Source organism: Microcaecilia unicolor, chromosome 7 (assembly GCF_901765095.1).
Source record: "Microcaecilia unicolor chromosome 7, aMicUni1.1, whole genome shotgun sequence".
Lineage (NCBI taxonomy): Eukaryota > Metazoa > Chordata > Amphibia > Gymnophiona > Siphonopidae > Microcaecilia > Microcaecilia unicolor.
Genome location: NC_044037.1, coordinates 18,552,863 through 18,566,887, shown reverse-complemented (window position 1 = coordinate 18,566,887; position 14,025 = coordinate 18,552,863). Strand labels below are relative to the sequence as shown.

General features: G+C 43.4%; 1 protein-coding gene across 8 annotated transcripts in view; it reads left to right on the top strand.

The window, feature by feature from the left end:
- Positions 1–14,025, top strand: part of PAK3 (p21 (RAC1) activated kinase 3) — a 231,987-nt gene that overhangs the window by 177,266 nt on the left and 40,696 nt on the right. For all 8 annotated transcript variants that reach the window (XM_030209913.1, XM_030209916.1, XM_030209918.1 and 5 more), the window contains 2 exons: positions 5,168–5,336; positions 11,392–11,455. In XM_030209913.1, coding sequence (XP_030065773.1) covers positions 5,168–5,336; positions 11,392–11,455 — 233 coding nt within the window. The remainder of the gene's footprint in view (positions 1–5,167; positions 5,337–11,391; positions 11,456–14,025) is intronic.

Sequence of the window (14,025 nt, the reverse complement as noted above, 5' to 3'; positions counted from 1 at the left end):
TTTTTGAACAGGTTGGTTTTTAATGATTTCCGGAAGTTTAGGTTGATACACCAATGACATAAAATGATTTTGTAATAATGGGCAGCCATTTCTTAGCCCTAAAGTCATAAGGAAAGCCCAGTGTTGGTGTGCTGTACATTCCGGGGTTAATTTTGTAAAAGGGTTTTCATGCGTAAAGTCTGATTTATATGTAGGAGAGGTCTTGTATGGCTGGTTGTGTACATGTTGGAAAACTGTCTCCTGTTACACTGAGGGACCCTTTTACTAAGCGGGTGGTAGGCACTAAACGCAGGATGCACTGAGGCATCCCGCGGTAGATTGCTGATCACTGCGCACCAATCACGTGCTACAAAAAGATTTTCGTTTTTAGCACGGAGCATGTTTATGGGCAGAGAGAAGGTGTTCTCTGCACTAATTGATTATTTAGGATTTATTTGCCGCCTTTTTGAAGGAATTCACTCAAGGCGCGGTGTACAGTAAAAATCAAACATGTGCAGTAGGCAATTACAGCAGTGAAAATATTCAAGTAACAATACAAAGTATGGCATGGTATACTACTTGAAATGTCAACACAATATGTACTAGAACATTATAATTGGTATTGAAGGGTAAGGCAAAGTTGTAACATATAGATGAGTAAGAAAGTAGGAAGAATTAGAAAGTAAGGTGATTGATTTGAGGTCAGAGAGATGGTTAAATATCATCTCAGCTAGGGTAGGAGTGGACAAACATGTCCCACTACAGTATGTGCAGCCCAAGTCTATCCTTGTGTGTGTGAGTGAGACTAACGAGTTAGTTACTTCTTCCATTAAAGGATTGATTGAAGAGCCAAGCTTTCACCTGCTTCCTGAAGTGTTAAGCGGAGCCTTTCAGGCAATGCATTCCAGAGTGTGGGGGCTACTCCGGAGAAGGCTCGCTTGCGGGTATCACATCGTGTAATGTCTTTTGGAGAGGGTGTAGTTAGTGAAAGTCCTTGGGAGGATCTTAGTGTCGGATTAGCATGGGAGCCCCCTGCGCCGTCAAAATAGATGGAGATAAGGGCACCTGCACTAATGGCCACATGCTAATTGTGAAATTAGGGTATAGCCATCAAGGGGAAAAGCAAAAATGCGGCTATTTTACCACCGTACTAAAAGTGGCTTTGGCACACATGAAAACCACACAACTAAAACTACTGCAGGTCACTTTTTAGCGTGGCTTAGTAAAAGGGCCCCTGAATGCAATAGGCCTTTTTTTTTTTTTTTTAAAGGGGGGGGGGGGGGGTTGGATTGAGCAGAAGGGAACTTGTGTTTGTTTTATAAAATATTTGGGTCATGTGTGCATTTGGCTCTTGCTTCTGATTCCGGGTATCTATTTTCCAGCACACAGGTGCCCATGACCCCTCTGTGAAAAAGGGGGTAGCAGAGGTGATTTTCTTGGACTTTCCACATAGACGCCCTGTTGTAAACTTCACCCCTCATGAGAACATTGTTCAGAGCCACTTCAGGAACTAAAATAATGTCGCCATCCCTGCCCCATCCCCGCGGGCTCTGTCCTCATCTGCATAATCCTCGAACACTTATGATTTTATATGTAAATCTTTGTATTAAAGTATAAAAAGGAGCAATATGCTGTGCAACTGTTGTTTATAAATCACAAATAGAAAATAATAACAACAAGCAGCTATAATAACCCACCACCCTCTACCCAAACGCAAACGAACCTTTTCCGGAGATGGGAAGGCAGTAGAGCAAGAGGACATGAAATGAGATTGAAGGGGGGCAGACTCAAGAAAAATGTCAGGAAGTATTTTTTCACAGAGAGAGTGGTGGATGCTTGGAATGCCCTCCCGCGGGAGGTGGTGGAAATGAAAACGGTAACGGAATTCAAACATGCGTGGGATAAGCATAAAGGAATCCTATGCAGAAGGAATGGATCCTCAGGAGCTTAGTCAAGATCAGGAGGCGGGGCTGGTGGTTGGGAGGCGGGAATAGTGCTGGGCAGACTTATACGGTCTGTGCCAGAGCCGGTGGTGGGAAGCGGGACTGGTGGTTGGGAGGCGGGGATAGTGCTGGACAGACTTATACGGTCTGTGCCAGAACCGGTGGTGGGAAGCGGGACTGGTGGTTGGGAGGCGGGGATAGTGCTGGACAGACTTATACGGTCTGTGCCAGAACCGGTGGTGGGAGGCGGGGCTGGTGGTTGGGAGGTGAGGATAGTGCTGGGCAGACTTATACGGTCTGTGCCAGAGCCGGTGGTTGGGAGGCGGGGATAGTGCGGGGCAGACTTATACGGTCTGTGCCGGAGCCGGTGGTTGGGAGGCGGGGCTGGTGGTTGGGAGGCGGGGATAGTGCTGGGCAGACTTATGCGGTCTGTGCCCTGAAGAGCACAGGTACAAATCAAAGTAGGGTATACACAAAAAGTAGCACATATGAGTTATCTTGTTGGGCAGACTAGATGGACCGTGCAGGTCTTTTTCTGCCGTCATCTACTATGTTACTATGTTACCCTTTCAACCCCAACAATAGCTGACTTCTACTACCCCAAGGAATCCTAATCCACCCTGTTAAAATGTCCAGGGGTACAAAATACAAACCTGTTCAGTGTGCCCTAGCGGTGGAGAATTATACTCTATGAAACACTATTATGATTTTTTTTTTTAATCCATGGATGAATAAGTTATCAACAATCTTCAGGGTTCTGTCTAGCTCTCCTGCAATAGAAGATGTCTTCTCAGAAGATGTGCTGGTAGCAGGAATGTACAGGATCCCCATTTAAATTTTGCCAGTTGTGGCCAGCACGTTTGCTTGTTTTTCCAAAAAATCAAAATATCGTTTTCTGCATTACTCAAGACATAAATTTATTTATTTATTTGCACATTTATATCCCACTTTTTTCCACAGGTATGTGGACTAATAATGGTCCAGTTCACTAACAGGTTTCAAACGGGGACAAAGTTTGTCCCCGTCCTCACGGGCTCTGTCTCCATCCCCTCCTGTCCCCGTCACCTCTCCGCGGGCTCTGTCCCGTCCCTGTGGTTACCGCGTGTCCCCGTGTCATTCTGTACTGGAGAGTACCGCTGATTATCTGCGCTGACTGTAGCAGCTGGGCTGGAGTCAGGGTGGCCCTGGAAGCCATCAGGGCCCTACTGATATTCACTTTTGTTGTCCAGAGAACTTCCCAGCAAGCAGGACCAGCTGGTTATCTGGGCCCCAGTGTTGAATGTCAGCTGGACCTGAATATTTAGTGCCAGGATTTGAATTAAATCTGGCACTGAATATCTTAAACCAATTCAGCTCACAGCGTCTTAAATCCACCCCTGTTGCCACCCACTTTCTATGCTCCTAAAATTGTTAGAGCTAAAACACAGTAAAATGTCATTCAAAGGGCCAGCATTAACAATTCTTCAGAATTTCGCAGTCACTGTGAATGCTCAAAGTGTCCATGCCCAGCTTTTAACACAGGCCTTCAGTCACTTTGGGAAGTTCTTAACAGCCTTGTCCATCAGTCCCTGTGGCAGGCTGTTCCTGATCATCTGCTATGTTTTCTTGAGTTTGGCGATTGTTTGCTGGTTTGGGTGCAGCCTGTGATAAGCCTCCAACACTGCGCCCCAGACAAAAGTCTACATCACTGTGACATGGTACCCCAGCTTTTTTTTTTTTTCAAATAATTGTAGTTTTACAATGCAAACATGTTTGAACGCGCGAAAATCATCAGATGGTCACACTAAAAAGTCTGTAACTTTGCCATGTTTAAAGATAATCTTATCCCACGTGCCACGCAGTTGTAGATTGTAACAACAAATACAGCTGTAAAATTTCACGTTGACGTGAGTGGTTGCTGAGAAAACGGCAAATAAACTCTAGGGGATTATTTTATTTTTCCTCACCCTGTAAATAGAGGCACCCAGATACCAAATTGCATCCAGGGTTATAGAACTGCCCCCATGAGGATGCCAGCAATGATGTGCACTTTATGTGCATAAATATTTAGGATAATGGCATTTTGTGCACACAGGTGCATAAATACCAAACTTCTGCCTAAATGATTGCTCCGGTACAAAATAAGTACCTGAATATATGTAAACCGCTTTCAATGTAGTTGCAAAAACCTCAGAAAGGTGGTATATCAAGTCCCATTTCCCTTTCCCTATTTGAGATTCTAGATGGAATGTTGCTACTATTTGAGATTCTACATGGAATGTTGATGTTGCTACTATTAGAGATTCTACATGGAATGATGTTGCTACTATTCGAGATTCTAAATGGAATGTTGCTACTATTGAGATTCTGTTGCTACTATTGGAGATTCTAGATGGAATGTTGCTACTATTTGAGATTCTACATGGAATGTTGCTACTATTTGAGATTGTACATGGAATGTTGTTATTCCACTAGCAACATTCCATGTAGAAGCCTGCCCTTGCAGATCAGCAACGCGGCCGCGCAGGCTTCTGTTTCTGTGAGTCTGACTTCAGATTCACAGAAACAGAAGCCTGCGCGGCCGCGTTGCTGATCCGCAAGGGCAGGCTTCTACATGGAATGTTGCTAGTGGAGGAGTAGCCTAGTGGTTAGTGCAGCGGACTCTGATCCTGGGGAACTGGGTTCAATTCCCATTGCAGCTCCTTGTGACTCTGGGCAAGTCACTTAACCCTCCATTGCCCCTGGTACAAAATAAGTACCTGAATATATGTAAACCGCTTTGAATGTAGTTGCAAAAACCTCAGAAAGGCGGTATATCAAGTCCCATTTCCCTTCCCCTTCTGCATTGCATTGGGGGGGGGGGGGAGTGAATACTGTTAAGTTCTTCTTCTATCTATGGCAGTTAGATGTGAACACTTACACCAGCTCTATGACAGGTATACTTTTTCACGTCTAACTGTTTGACGCATGTATATACTCGATTCGGATGTTGTTCTGTAAAAGAAAGTAGGTACCTATGGTAATAGTCTGTCTTATAGAATTGCCTTGCATGGGTTTGTGTGTATCTCGAGCATAGAGGCATTCACAGCCGCCTTGCTAAAAGACAGATACAAAATAAGATGCCCACAACTCAAGAATTAAAAAAAAAAATGTTTGTTTCTAAAGATAGGATTTATTTGTAGAATATTGATCTCCAGGCTCCACCCCACCCCCAGACCCTCATGTCTTCCAACCGTACAGTAACTTCAATAACTTGTGTTTTTCAGATCTACACACGCTCTGTAATTGAACCCGTCACATTACCAGCACCAGTGAAAGAGACCACAACCTCCCCAGTGTCTTCACAGCCTGAAAATTCAAGCACTTTGTATAGAAACACAGACCGGCAACGCAAGAAATCCAAAATGTCAGATGAAGAGATCTTAGAAAAACTGAGTGAGTTTATTTTCTGGTTAGTAAAGTGCTTTGTAAGCCACAGGAATCTTTGCTGCGGTTGCCTTTCTGCCTTTATTAATATTGTGTGAAGCAGAACAATGGGATAACACTTCTACAATATCTGCATTTTTAAAACGTGGACATCCCTACACAAGGCAAAGATGAGTGTCCTCTTTTAGGCACGAAGCTAAGATTATTTAAACGTAGATGGACAATTTTAGAACTCGTACATCAACGAATATTTTGGTATATTGATGAAAGAGATGTGTCTTTGGATTGTGCTGGACTGAGGAAACATGGAGGGGCATAATCGAAGGGGACACCCAAGTTTTGCTGAGGACGTCCTCGCAAAACGTCCCGGTGGAGGGGCGGGGAAACCCGTTTTATCTATCTTTCGTTTCAATAATACGGTCGGGGACGCCCAAATCTTGACATTTAAGTCGTCCTTAGAGATGGTTGTCCCTAGACTTGGTCGTTTCTGATTTTCGGCAATAATGGAAACTAACAACGCCCATCTCAGCAATGACCAAATACAAGCCCTTTGGTCATGGGAGGAGCCAGCATTCGTAGTGTACTGGTCCCCCTGACATGCCAGGACACCAACCAGGCACCCTAGGGGGCACTGCAGTGGACTTCAGAAAAAGCTCCCAGGTACATAGCTCCCTTGTGTGCTGAGCCCCCCCCCCCCCCCCCCCCCCCCAAATTCCACTCTTTTTTTTGTACTTGAGTCCTCCAGGAACAGAAAAATACCCTACTGTACCTGACTGTACACCACTTCAATAGGCTTCAGAGATGTGTGTGGGGGGAGGGCAGTGCCAGTTTCAGTAGCTGGGAAGCATGCTGCTGACTGGTGCAGAGTTGAGATTGCTCGGGGAACTCAGGTAGAAAGGACTTTTCAGCTGGTGAGGCCCGAAGATCCCTGCCAGCTGCACCAGCGATGTGTTGTCACCACTGGGTGGGCCTGAAGTGAGACTCGTTGGACCCCTGCCCACCTGGGCCCACCTGTGGCTACACCACTTGCAGATACACATTAGAAATTGTAATGTAGATATTCAGCTGGCGGCAGTCAGTGTTTGTTTTTGTTTTTTTTGTCCGCTGTTGATGTTATGCCCGGATATTCAGTGCTGGCTCATATCTAGGCCCCTGCATTGATTATCTGGGTGTCTGTGGCTGGCCAGAACTTATTTGGTTGAATGCGATATTCAGCGGTACTAACCGTTTAACCCCAGTGATTTTAGAAAGGGAAAGTACATGGTATACTTTCCTGTACAAACTTGGTCCTTATACAGTGCAGTCAGCGACGGCAGACGCATGATCCTGATTCAGAGTAAATACACATGTGTATGTCTGCGCAAGCCAACAAACTCTACTAAAATCTGTCCTGGGGAAGACTCATTCATACACATATACCACTGGATTTTATATATATCGCACCTGGCGTTCTGCGCCAAAATCCAAGCGTATTCTATAAAAGCACACGTAACTTAAATGGCTTAACAAGCTAATCACCATTTTTAACAGCACTTAACAAACACTAATTGGCAATAATTAGAATTTACGTGCACAACTCCCTAAGCGTATTCTGTAACTCACGGCGCCTAAATTATAATGCGTGGAGTCAAAAAGGGGCATGGTTATGGGCGGGGAAATGAGAGTTTAGTGGGCGTTCCAAAATTTGCGCCCACTGTTACAGAATATGGCCCTCTGCACTTAAATCTACCGGGATTCACGCCACATTTTCCTTGGTGTAATTGGATGCGTATAGTTCTCGGCGCTGGGATATCAACTGAAGCATTTTCTATGTTCCGCGCCTACATCTAGGTTCCACTTATAGAATATGCTTAGGTGGAAATTTGTTCCCCGTGGATTTTTCAGGTGCCGTATGTAGAATCTAGCCCATAACCAACCAGGATATGTATGATCGCTCCCCACAATTTACTTTTACAAGTGAACACTATGGCAAATTGTGCATAGCTGGCTTTCTGCATGAAATAGTAGCTTTTACATATGGAAAGCCTTTCTAAGTTACCTGAGAGTGACTTTGCCATAAAGTTGTTGGTTTTTCTTTTTCTTTATTATTTATTTATTATTTATTGCATTTGTATCCCACATTATCCCACCTCTTTGCAGGCTCAATGTGGCTTACAATATATCATGGCTAGTGGAAATGAGAGGAGAATTGACATTTAGTGTTACAGAAGTATTTTGGGTTTCATGGTAATGGAAAACATGATAATGATATAATGTAAGGCATTCTTAACATTACTAGATATGTGTGGGGATTTCACATGTTTTGGTCTTTGTGGTACATCTTGTCGAAGAGATGGGTCTGCAGCAGTTTGCGGAAGTTGGTTAGTTCATAGGTCGCTTTTAGGTTACGTGGCAATGCGTTCCAGAATTGCGTGCTCATATAGGAAAAGGTTGATGCGTGCATTAGTTTATATTTTAGGCCTTTACAGTTGGGGAAATGAAGATTAAGGAATGTGCGAGATGATCTTTTAGCATTCCTGGGTGGTAGGTCTTTCCGGTCCGACATGTAGGCTGGGGCCTCGCCATGGATGATTTTATGTACTAGGGTACATACTTTGAACGTGATGTGTTCTTTGAGTGTTCAAATCCCACTGCCACTCCTTGTGATCTTGGGCAAGTCACGTAACCCTCCATTGCCTCAGGTACAAACTTAGATTGTGAGCCCTCTTGGGACAGAGAAATATCCAGAGTACCTGAATGTAACTCACCTTGAGCTACTACTGAAAAAGGTGTGAGCAAAATCCAAATAAATTATTTGAGATTCTACATGGAATGTTGCTACAATTTGAAATTCTGTTGCTATTTGAGATTCTACATAGAATGTTGCTATAGTGGAAGGGTGGCCTAGTGGTTAGAGCACGGGTCTTGCAATCCAGAAGTGGTGAGTTTATTTATTTATTGCATTTGTAGCCCACATTATCCCACCTCTTTGCAGGCTCAATGTGGCTTACAATATATCATGGCTAGTGGAAATGAGAGGAGAATTGACATTTAGTGTTACAGAAGTATTTTGGGTTTCATGGTAATGGAAAACATGATAGTGATATAATATAAGGCATTCTTAACATTATTAGATATGTGTGGGGATTTCACATGTTTTGGTCTTTGTGGTATGTCTTGTCGAAGAGATGGGTCTTCAGCAGTTTGCGGAAGTTGGTCAGTTCATAGGTCGCTTTTAGGTTACGTGGCAATGCGTTCCAGAATTGCGTGCTCAGATAGGAAAAGGTTGATGCGTGCATTAGTTTATATTTTAGGCCTTTACAGTTGGGGAAATGAAGATTAAGGAATGTGCGAGATGATCTTTTAGCATTCCTGGGTGGTAGGTCTTTCCGGTCCGACATGTAGGCTGGGGCCTCGTCATGGATGATTTTATGTACTAGGGTACATTCTTTGAACGTGATGTGTTCTTTGAGTGTTCAAATCCCACTGCCACTCCTTGTGATCTTGGGCAAGTCACGTAACCCTCCATTGCCTCAGGTACAAACTTAGATTGTGAGCCCTCTTGGGACAGAGAAATATCCAGAGTACCTGAATGTAACTCACCTTGAGCTACTACTGAAAAAGGTGTGAGCAAAATCCAAATAAATTATTTGAGATTCTACATGGAATGTTGCTACAATTTGAAATTCTGTTGCTATTTGAGATTCTACATAGAATGTTGCTATAGTGGAAGGGTGGCCTAGTGGTTAGAGCACGGGTCTTGCAATCCAGAAGTGGTGAGTTTATTTATTTATTGCATTTGTAGCCCACATTATCCCACCTCTTTGCAGGCTCAATGTGGCTTACAATATATCATGGCTAGTGGAAATGAGAGGAGAATTGACATTTAGTGTTACAGAAGTATTTTGGGTTTCATGGTAATGGAAAACATGATAGTGATATAATATAAGGCATTCTTAACATTATTAGATATGTGTGGGGATTTCACATGTTTTGGTCTTTGTGGTATGTCTTGTCGAAGAGATGGGTCTTCAGCAGTTTGCGGAAGTTGGTCAGTTCATAGGTCGCTTTTAGGTTACGTGGCAATGCGTTCCAGAATTGCGTGCTCAGATAGGAAAAGGTTGATGCGTGCATTAGTTTATATTTTAGGCCTTTACAGTTGGGGAAATGAAGATTAAGGAATGTGCGAGATGATCTTTTAGCATTCCTGGGTGGTAGGTCTTTCCGGTCCGACATGTAGGCTAATTCGTACTTCGTTGGTATCACTCTGTCACTTTTCATGCTTCAAATACTACAAATTACACAAAGGGCTGAGGTTTTTTTTTTTTCCTCTTAAGCTTTTCAGCTCAGCTGAGAGTCATTATTTGTTTGAAAGTGTGGATATGTATTACAGTATATTATCACACCATAGAACAGCAGGAGGTAAATGTCTTCTTATAAAAACTTATTATCTGCTCTGCTTTCCCAGCTGCTCTGAAGTGTTCTGATTTCTACTAGTGTTGGACCCTTTGAGATTTCAGAGGAGACAAATGTTTCTTAACAAGGACTAGGGGGACTTCTTTATGCATTAAGCAGTTAACGTGGTGGTTCTGACGCTTAGCACTTGCTAATTCCTGTGTTGAAAGGGATGAGGAATGGACATGGACTGCACCTTGCAGCTGTGGTGCAGAAGCCTATTGCATGTTAACTGTTAACGCAGCCGATGGTGCATAACATTTAACGCAACCTCGAAAGGCGACACAAGGGGGGGTAATTCTCTCCAGGTCACCATCAGTTAAGTAGCAGAATGATGCACAGTAAACGTAAATTCTGTATCGTCAAATTACACACACAATTGGGCTATAATGTTTTTTTTTAGAAAGGATAGGAAGGGCCGAACAACAGGGTCAGGAGTGTTGGAGCCTGCCTGGCAGGTAGGCCTTAGTCATGCGGGTCCCGTCCTGGTTGGAACCCCTCCCTCCCCTTTTTATGTCCTTTTCTGGTGAGCTGAAGGGGGGTTTGGGGGGGGGGGGCTTGAATTGTTCGTTTAAAAAAACTTGATGACTGTTTTCAGTTGGTAATAATTGTTGAAGTTTCTCAAATTGATTCTATGTAATCAGATGTTACGCTATTTACCGTATGGTTTGTATTGAATGTGTCATCAATAAAAATGGTTGAATAATACAATACAGGGGTGGGGGGGGGGAATGGTTTAAAAGGCTGATGACAGATGGCATTATTGCTTGTGTTACATGCACTCTCATATCTGAACAGTGTATCACTGCAATTTTGGATGTATATACTTTGGTTTGTCATCAATAAAATTGTTATAACATAGGAAGGGCCAAACAGGTGGAGGAGTGGCACTGTATGTGAAAAATAATATCAGAGTGGCTGAAATGCAGGGACCCTGGGGAAAGGAAGAAGCTATATGTATCATCCTGGAAAGAGAAGATGGAACCTGTATCCGCATGGGTGTTACCTACAGACCTCGGGCACAAATGGAGAAGCTGAAGGATCTGATGGAAGATATCCATAAGCTTGGTATGAAAGGGGAGGTGCTATTGCTGGGAGATTTTCAACTTGCCTGTTGTGGATTGGAAAGTCCCGTCGACAGAATCGGAAAGAAGCAGAGAGATCGTGGATGCCTGTCAAAGTGTCGTGCTCAGACAAATGGTGACGGAACCCATGAGGGAAGGGGCGACTCTGGATCTAGTGCTCACAAATGGAGAAAGTGTTTCCAATGCCACTAACAGGTGATTTTCTGCCACTGAAATGTACTATCATTGGAACAGGGCAGGCTTACTGTTGACTTTAATGGTAAAGCGCACTAGCCCGGTGGCTCATTGGCATTGCGTAAACTCCCCGGTCAGTTCTCTGCTCTTGCACTAATCTGGGTATTGAAAGTACTGTGGAGGCAGTGCTCATAGGCCCTGTGAGCAGAGACCCTCAGTCTCAGTACAGTTGCATTGTACCTAGTGGGTCCCAAGTTCAGTCAGCTGATACAGTGTAGTTGTTGTTTTTCCTGCAGACATTATAATGTGTTTATAAATGTATTTTTTTGATGATCAGTTCAGCCACTTTCTAACATGTTGATTCTTTGCAGGAAGCATTGTGAGTGTTGGCGACCCTAAGAAAAAATACACAAGATTTGAAAAAATCGGTCAAGGGTAGGTACTAGCTGGAGGTTTGAAGACCTGGATAGGGTATGATTTGCTTTACTGTTCAAATGACAACCATTCTTTCTGGACCCAATCATGCCCAGAATTTCTCATTGTAGACACATCAGGGGAAAATTGTCCCAGTACATCTGAGGAAAAGACTTCAGATTCTCTGCGTTGCGTCCTAATTTGTACAAATCAGGGCGCAACGCAGAGAATCTGAAGTCTTTTCCTCCAATAAAGAAAGAGAGAATTACATGAAGAGACTATTGCTAGCTTTTATTCTGAAAGATTTGAAAGATTTTTTCTATTAGCAAGTACCAACTAAGAGATTACCCAGTACATCAGAGCAATGCTGCAGGTGTTTGGTGCCCATCCATAAATGCAGACAGCAAGGCAACATGAGGAGCAACTGTTTAAAAAGCAATACCTATAGGATTAAGTCTGACTACATGCACATATCTCTATATATAATATAAAAGGCACCACCAACGTTCTAAATGAAGCCTCCAGCCGGAAGTGTGAAGGGGGAGAGATATCCGGTTTCCCCATGAGTGTCTGCCCCGCCCTCGCTCTCTCTGTAACACAAACAGTGAAGGAAAACACAGCAAAGCACGAAATCAAATCGCTCTCTCTGTAACAGTGAAGGACTCAGAGGGGGGAGGGGAGAGAGGGCAGAAGCCCTCACTATCTCTGTAACATAAACACAGCACAGCAGGAAACAACACTGAAGGACTCTACTCCGAGGGGGGAGGAGACAGGGACACACACACTCCCACATGCACACAGAAGAAAACCTTGCTAGCCCCCATTTCATTTGCATCAGAAACGGGGCTTTTTTTTACTAGTTATTCATAAAGGAATATAGCTTGTTAAAAATCTCAATTTAAAAGAGCAGTAACACACACAAACAGTAACACAGTAAATGACAGCAGAGTGAATTCATAGCCAAATTTTAAAGCTAAAAAGAAATATAAGTCACATACATTGGTCCTTCCCACCTTTGCCTGTTTATTTTGAGCAGATACCCGTGGAAATCCTTTTGAAAATTATTCTTATGGACCATACGGAACATCCCTGAATTCTTATCTTGGAAGTTAGCATTAATAATAATAAAAAAAAAAGCATTTGTGTTTTTAAGATACAGTTAAGTTGGTTGTACTGAAACAAAGGATTGTGTAGTCCATCGATAGCCTTGTATGGGAGTCACGAATGCGAACTTGCAAGGAGTCTTTCTGGAGCCTTGAGATCCATGCATAATTGCAAATATTTCCCGAGTTTGACATACAGAATTAGAAATGATTCTTCGTCATGCAGAAGCGATAATGAAACGTTAACAGAATTCGAAAAAGCTGTCCGAAGCACAAAAGCACTGCTGTGTCCTCTGTGCTTTGGTTATGGTTGTCAGAACGGGCATTAGCTCGTGTAGTGTTTTAAAGAAAGATTTATTTAGTATGTCATTGAAAGACTGCTTTGTGGGCTGTGGGCCCTGGTCCTTGGCAGTAAGTCAGTCGAGGAGATGGCAGGAGCACAGTGTCGATGTTGACTTATACCGGGGCAGGTGACTGAAGTATTATATTGCGGCCTAGCCTTTGTTTCTCAGACTCTACCAGACTTGAGAGTCCCTAAGAGGCAGTGCTCGCAAGTTTAAATTGCTTTTATGGGGAGGCTCCCTCCTATATGATGTCATTACAGCTGACTAATTTGGGTCAAACTTCTAAAAGGTTGCTTCACAAAAAACAAGCTTGCTCTTCCTTCAGTTTCTGTCTCGCATCTGGCTTCTACCCATAAGAAATTGTTTGGTGCTGTTTTTCCTTTTTTTTTTTTTTTCAAAATATTTTATTAGGTTTCCAAATATAACAGTAACATAAAAACAGTAAAGGAGGGGAAGGAGGAACTAAAAAGAAATATAGAGGGTAGGAGAGAAAAGTGACTGTGGGGCTCATTTTCAAAGCACTTAGCCTTCCAAAGTTCCATAGAAACCTATGGAACTTTTGAAAATACGCCTCTATATGTCTACTGTATAAGTCTCGACCGTTGGGGCAACAATTTGCCTGAAAAGATTGGAGATAGCTTTCCACAGGCAACCAAAGTTTTCTTGTGGAGACAGTCGTTCGAAATTTCTCTGCCATTATACACTCAAATTTCTGATGCTGCAGCTATGTGGAATTCACTACCGTTAGCACTGAGATGTCAGTGTAATTATCTCGGATCTAGAAAATTGTAGAAAACCTAGGAGCCCCTTCTACAAAGTGGCAGTAAACCCAAATGCGAGCTCACCATACGCTAATTTGCAACTACTGCCGGCCCAGCATGGGCGCCTGTGGTCATTCGAGCCCCAGCATGCACCATTTCCCACCCTAGGGAAAATAGGGAGGTAACTTCTAGCGTGGCAGTAATCAGACAGCACAGCAAGCTACCCGGTTACCACTGGGTTAGTGTGGGAGCCCTTACCGTCACCTCTGTAGGTGGTAGTAAATGCTCCCCTTCTCGCATGTAGGTGGTAGTAAATGCTCCCCCTCTCGCATGGTCTCTTACCACATGGCCATAGCTATTTTCAGGCTTTTTTTTTTACCTGC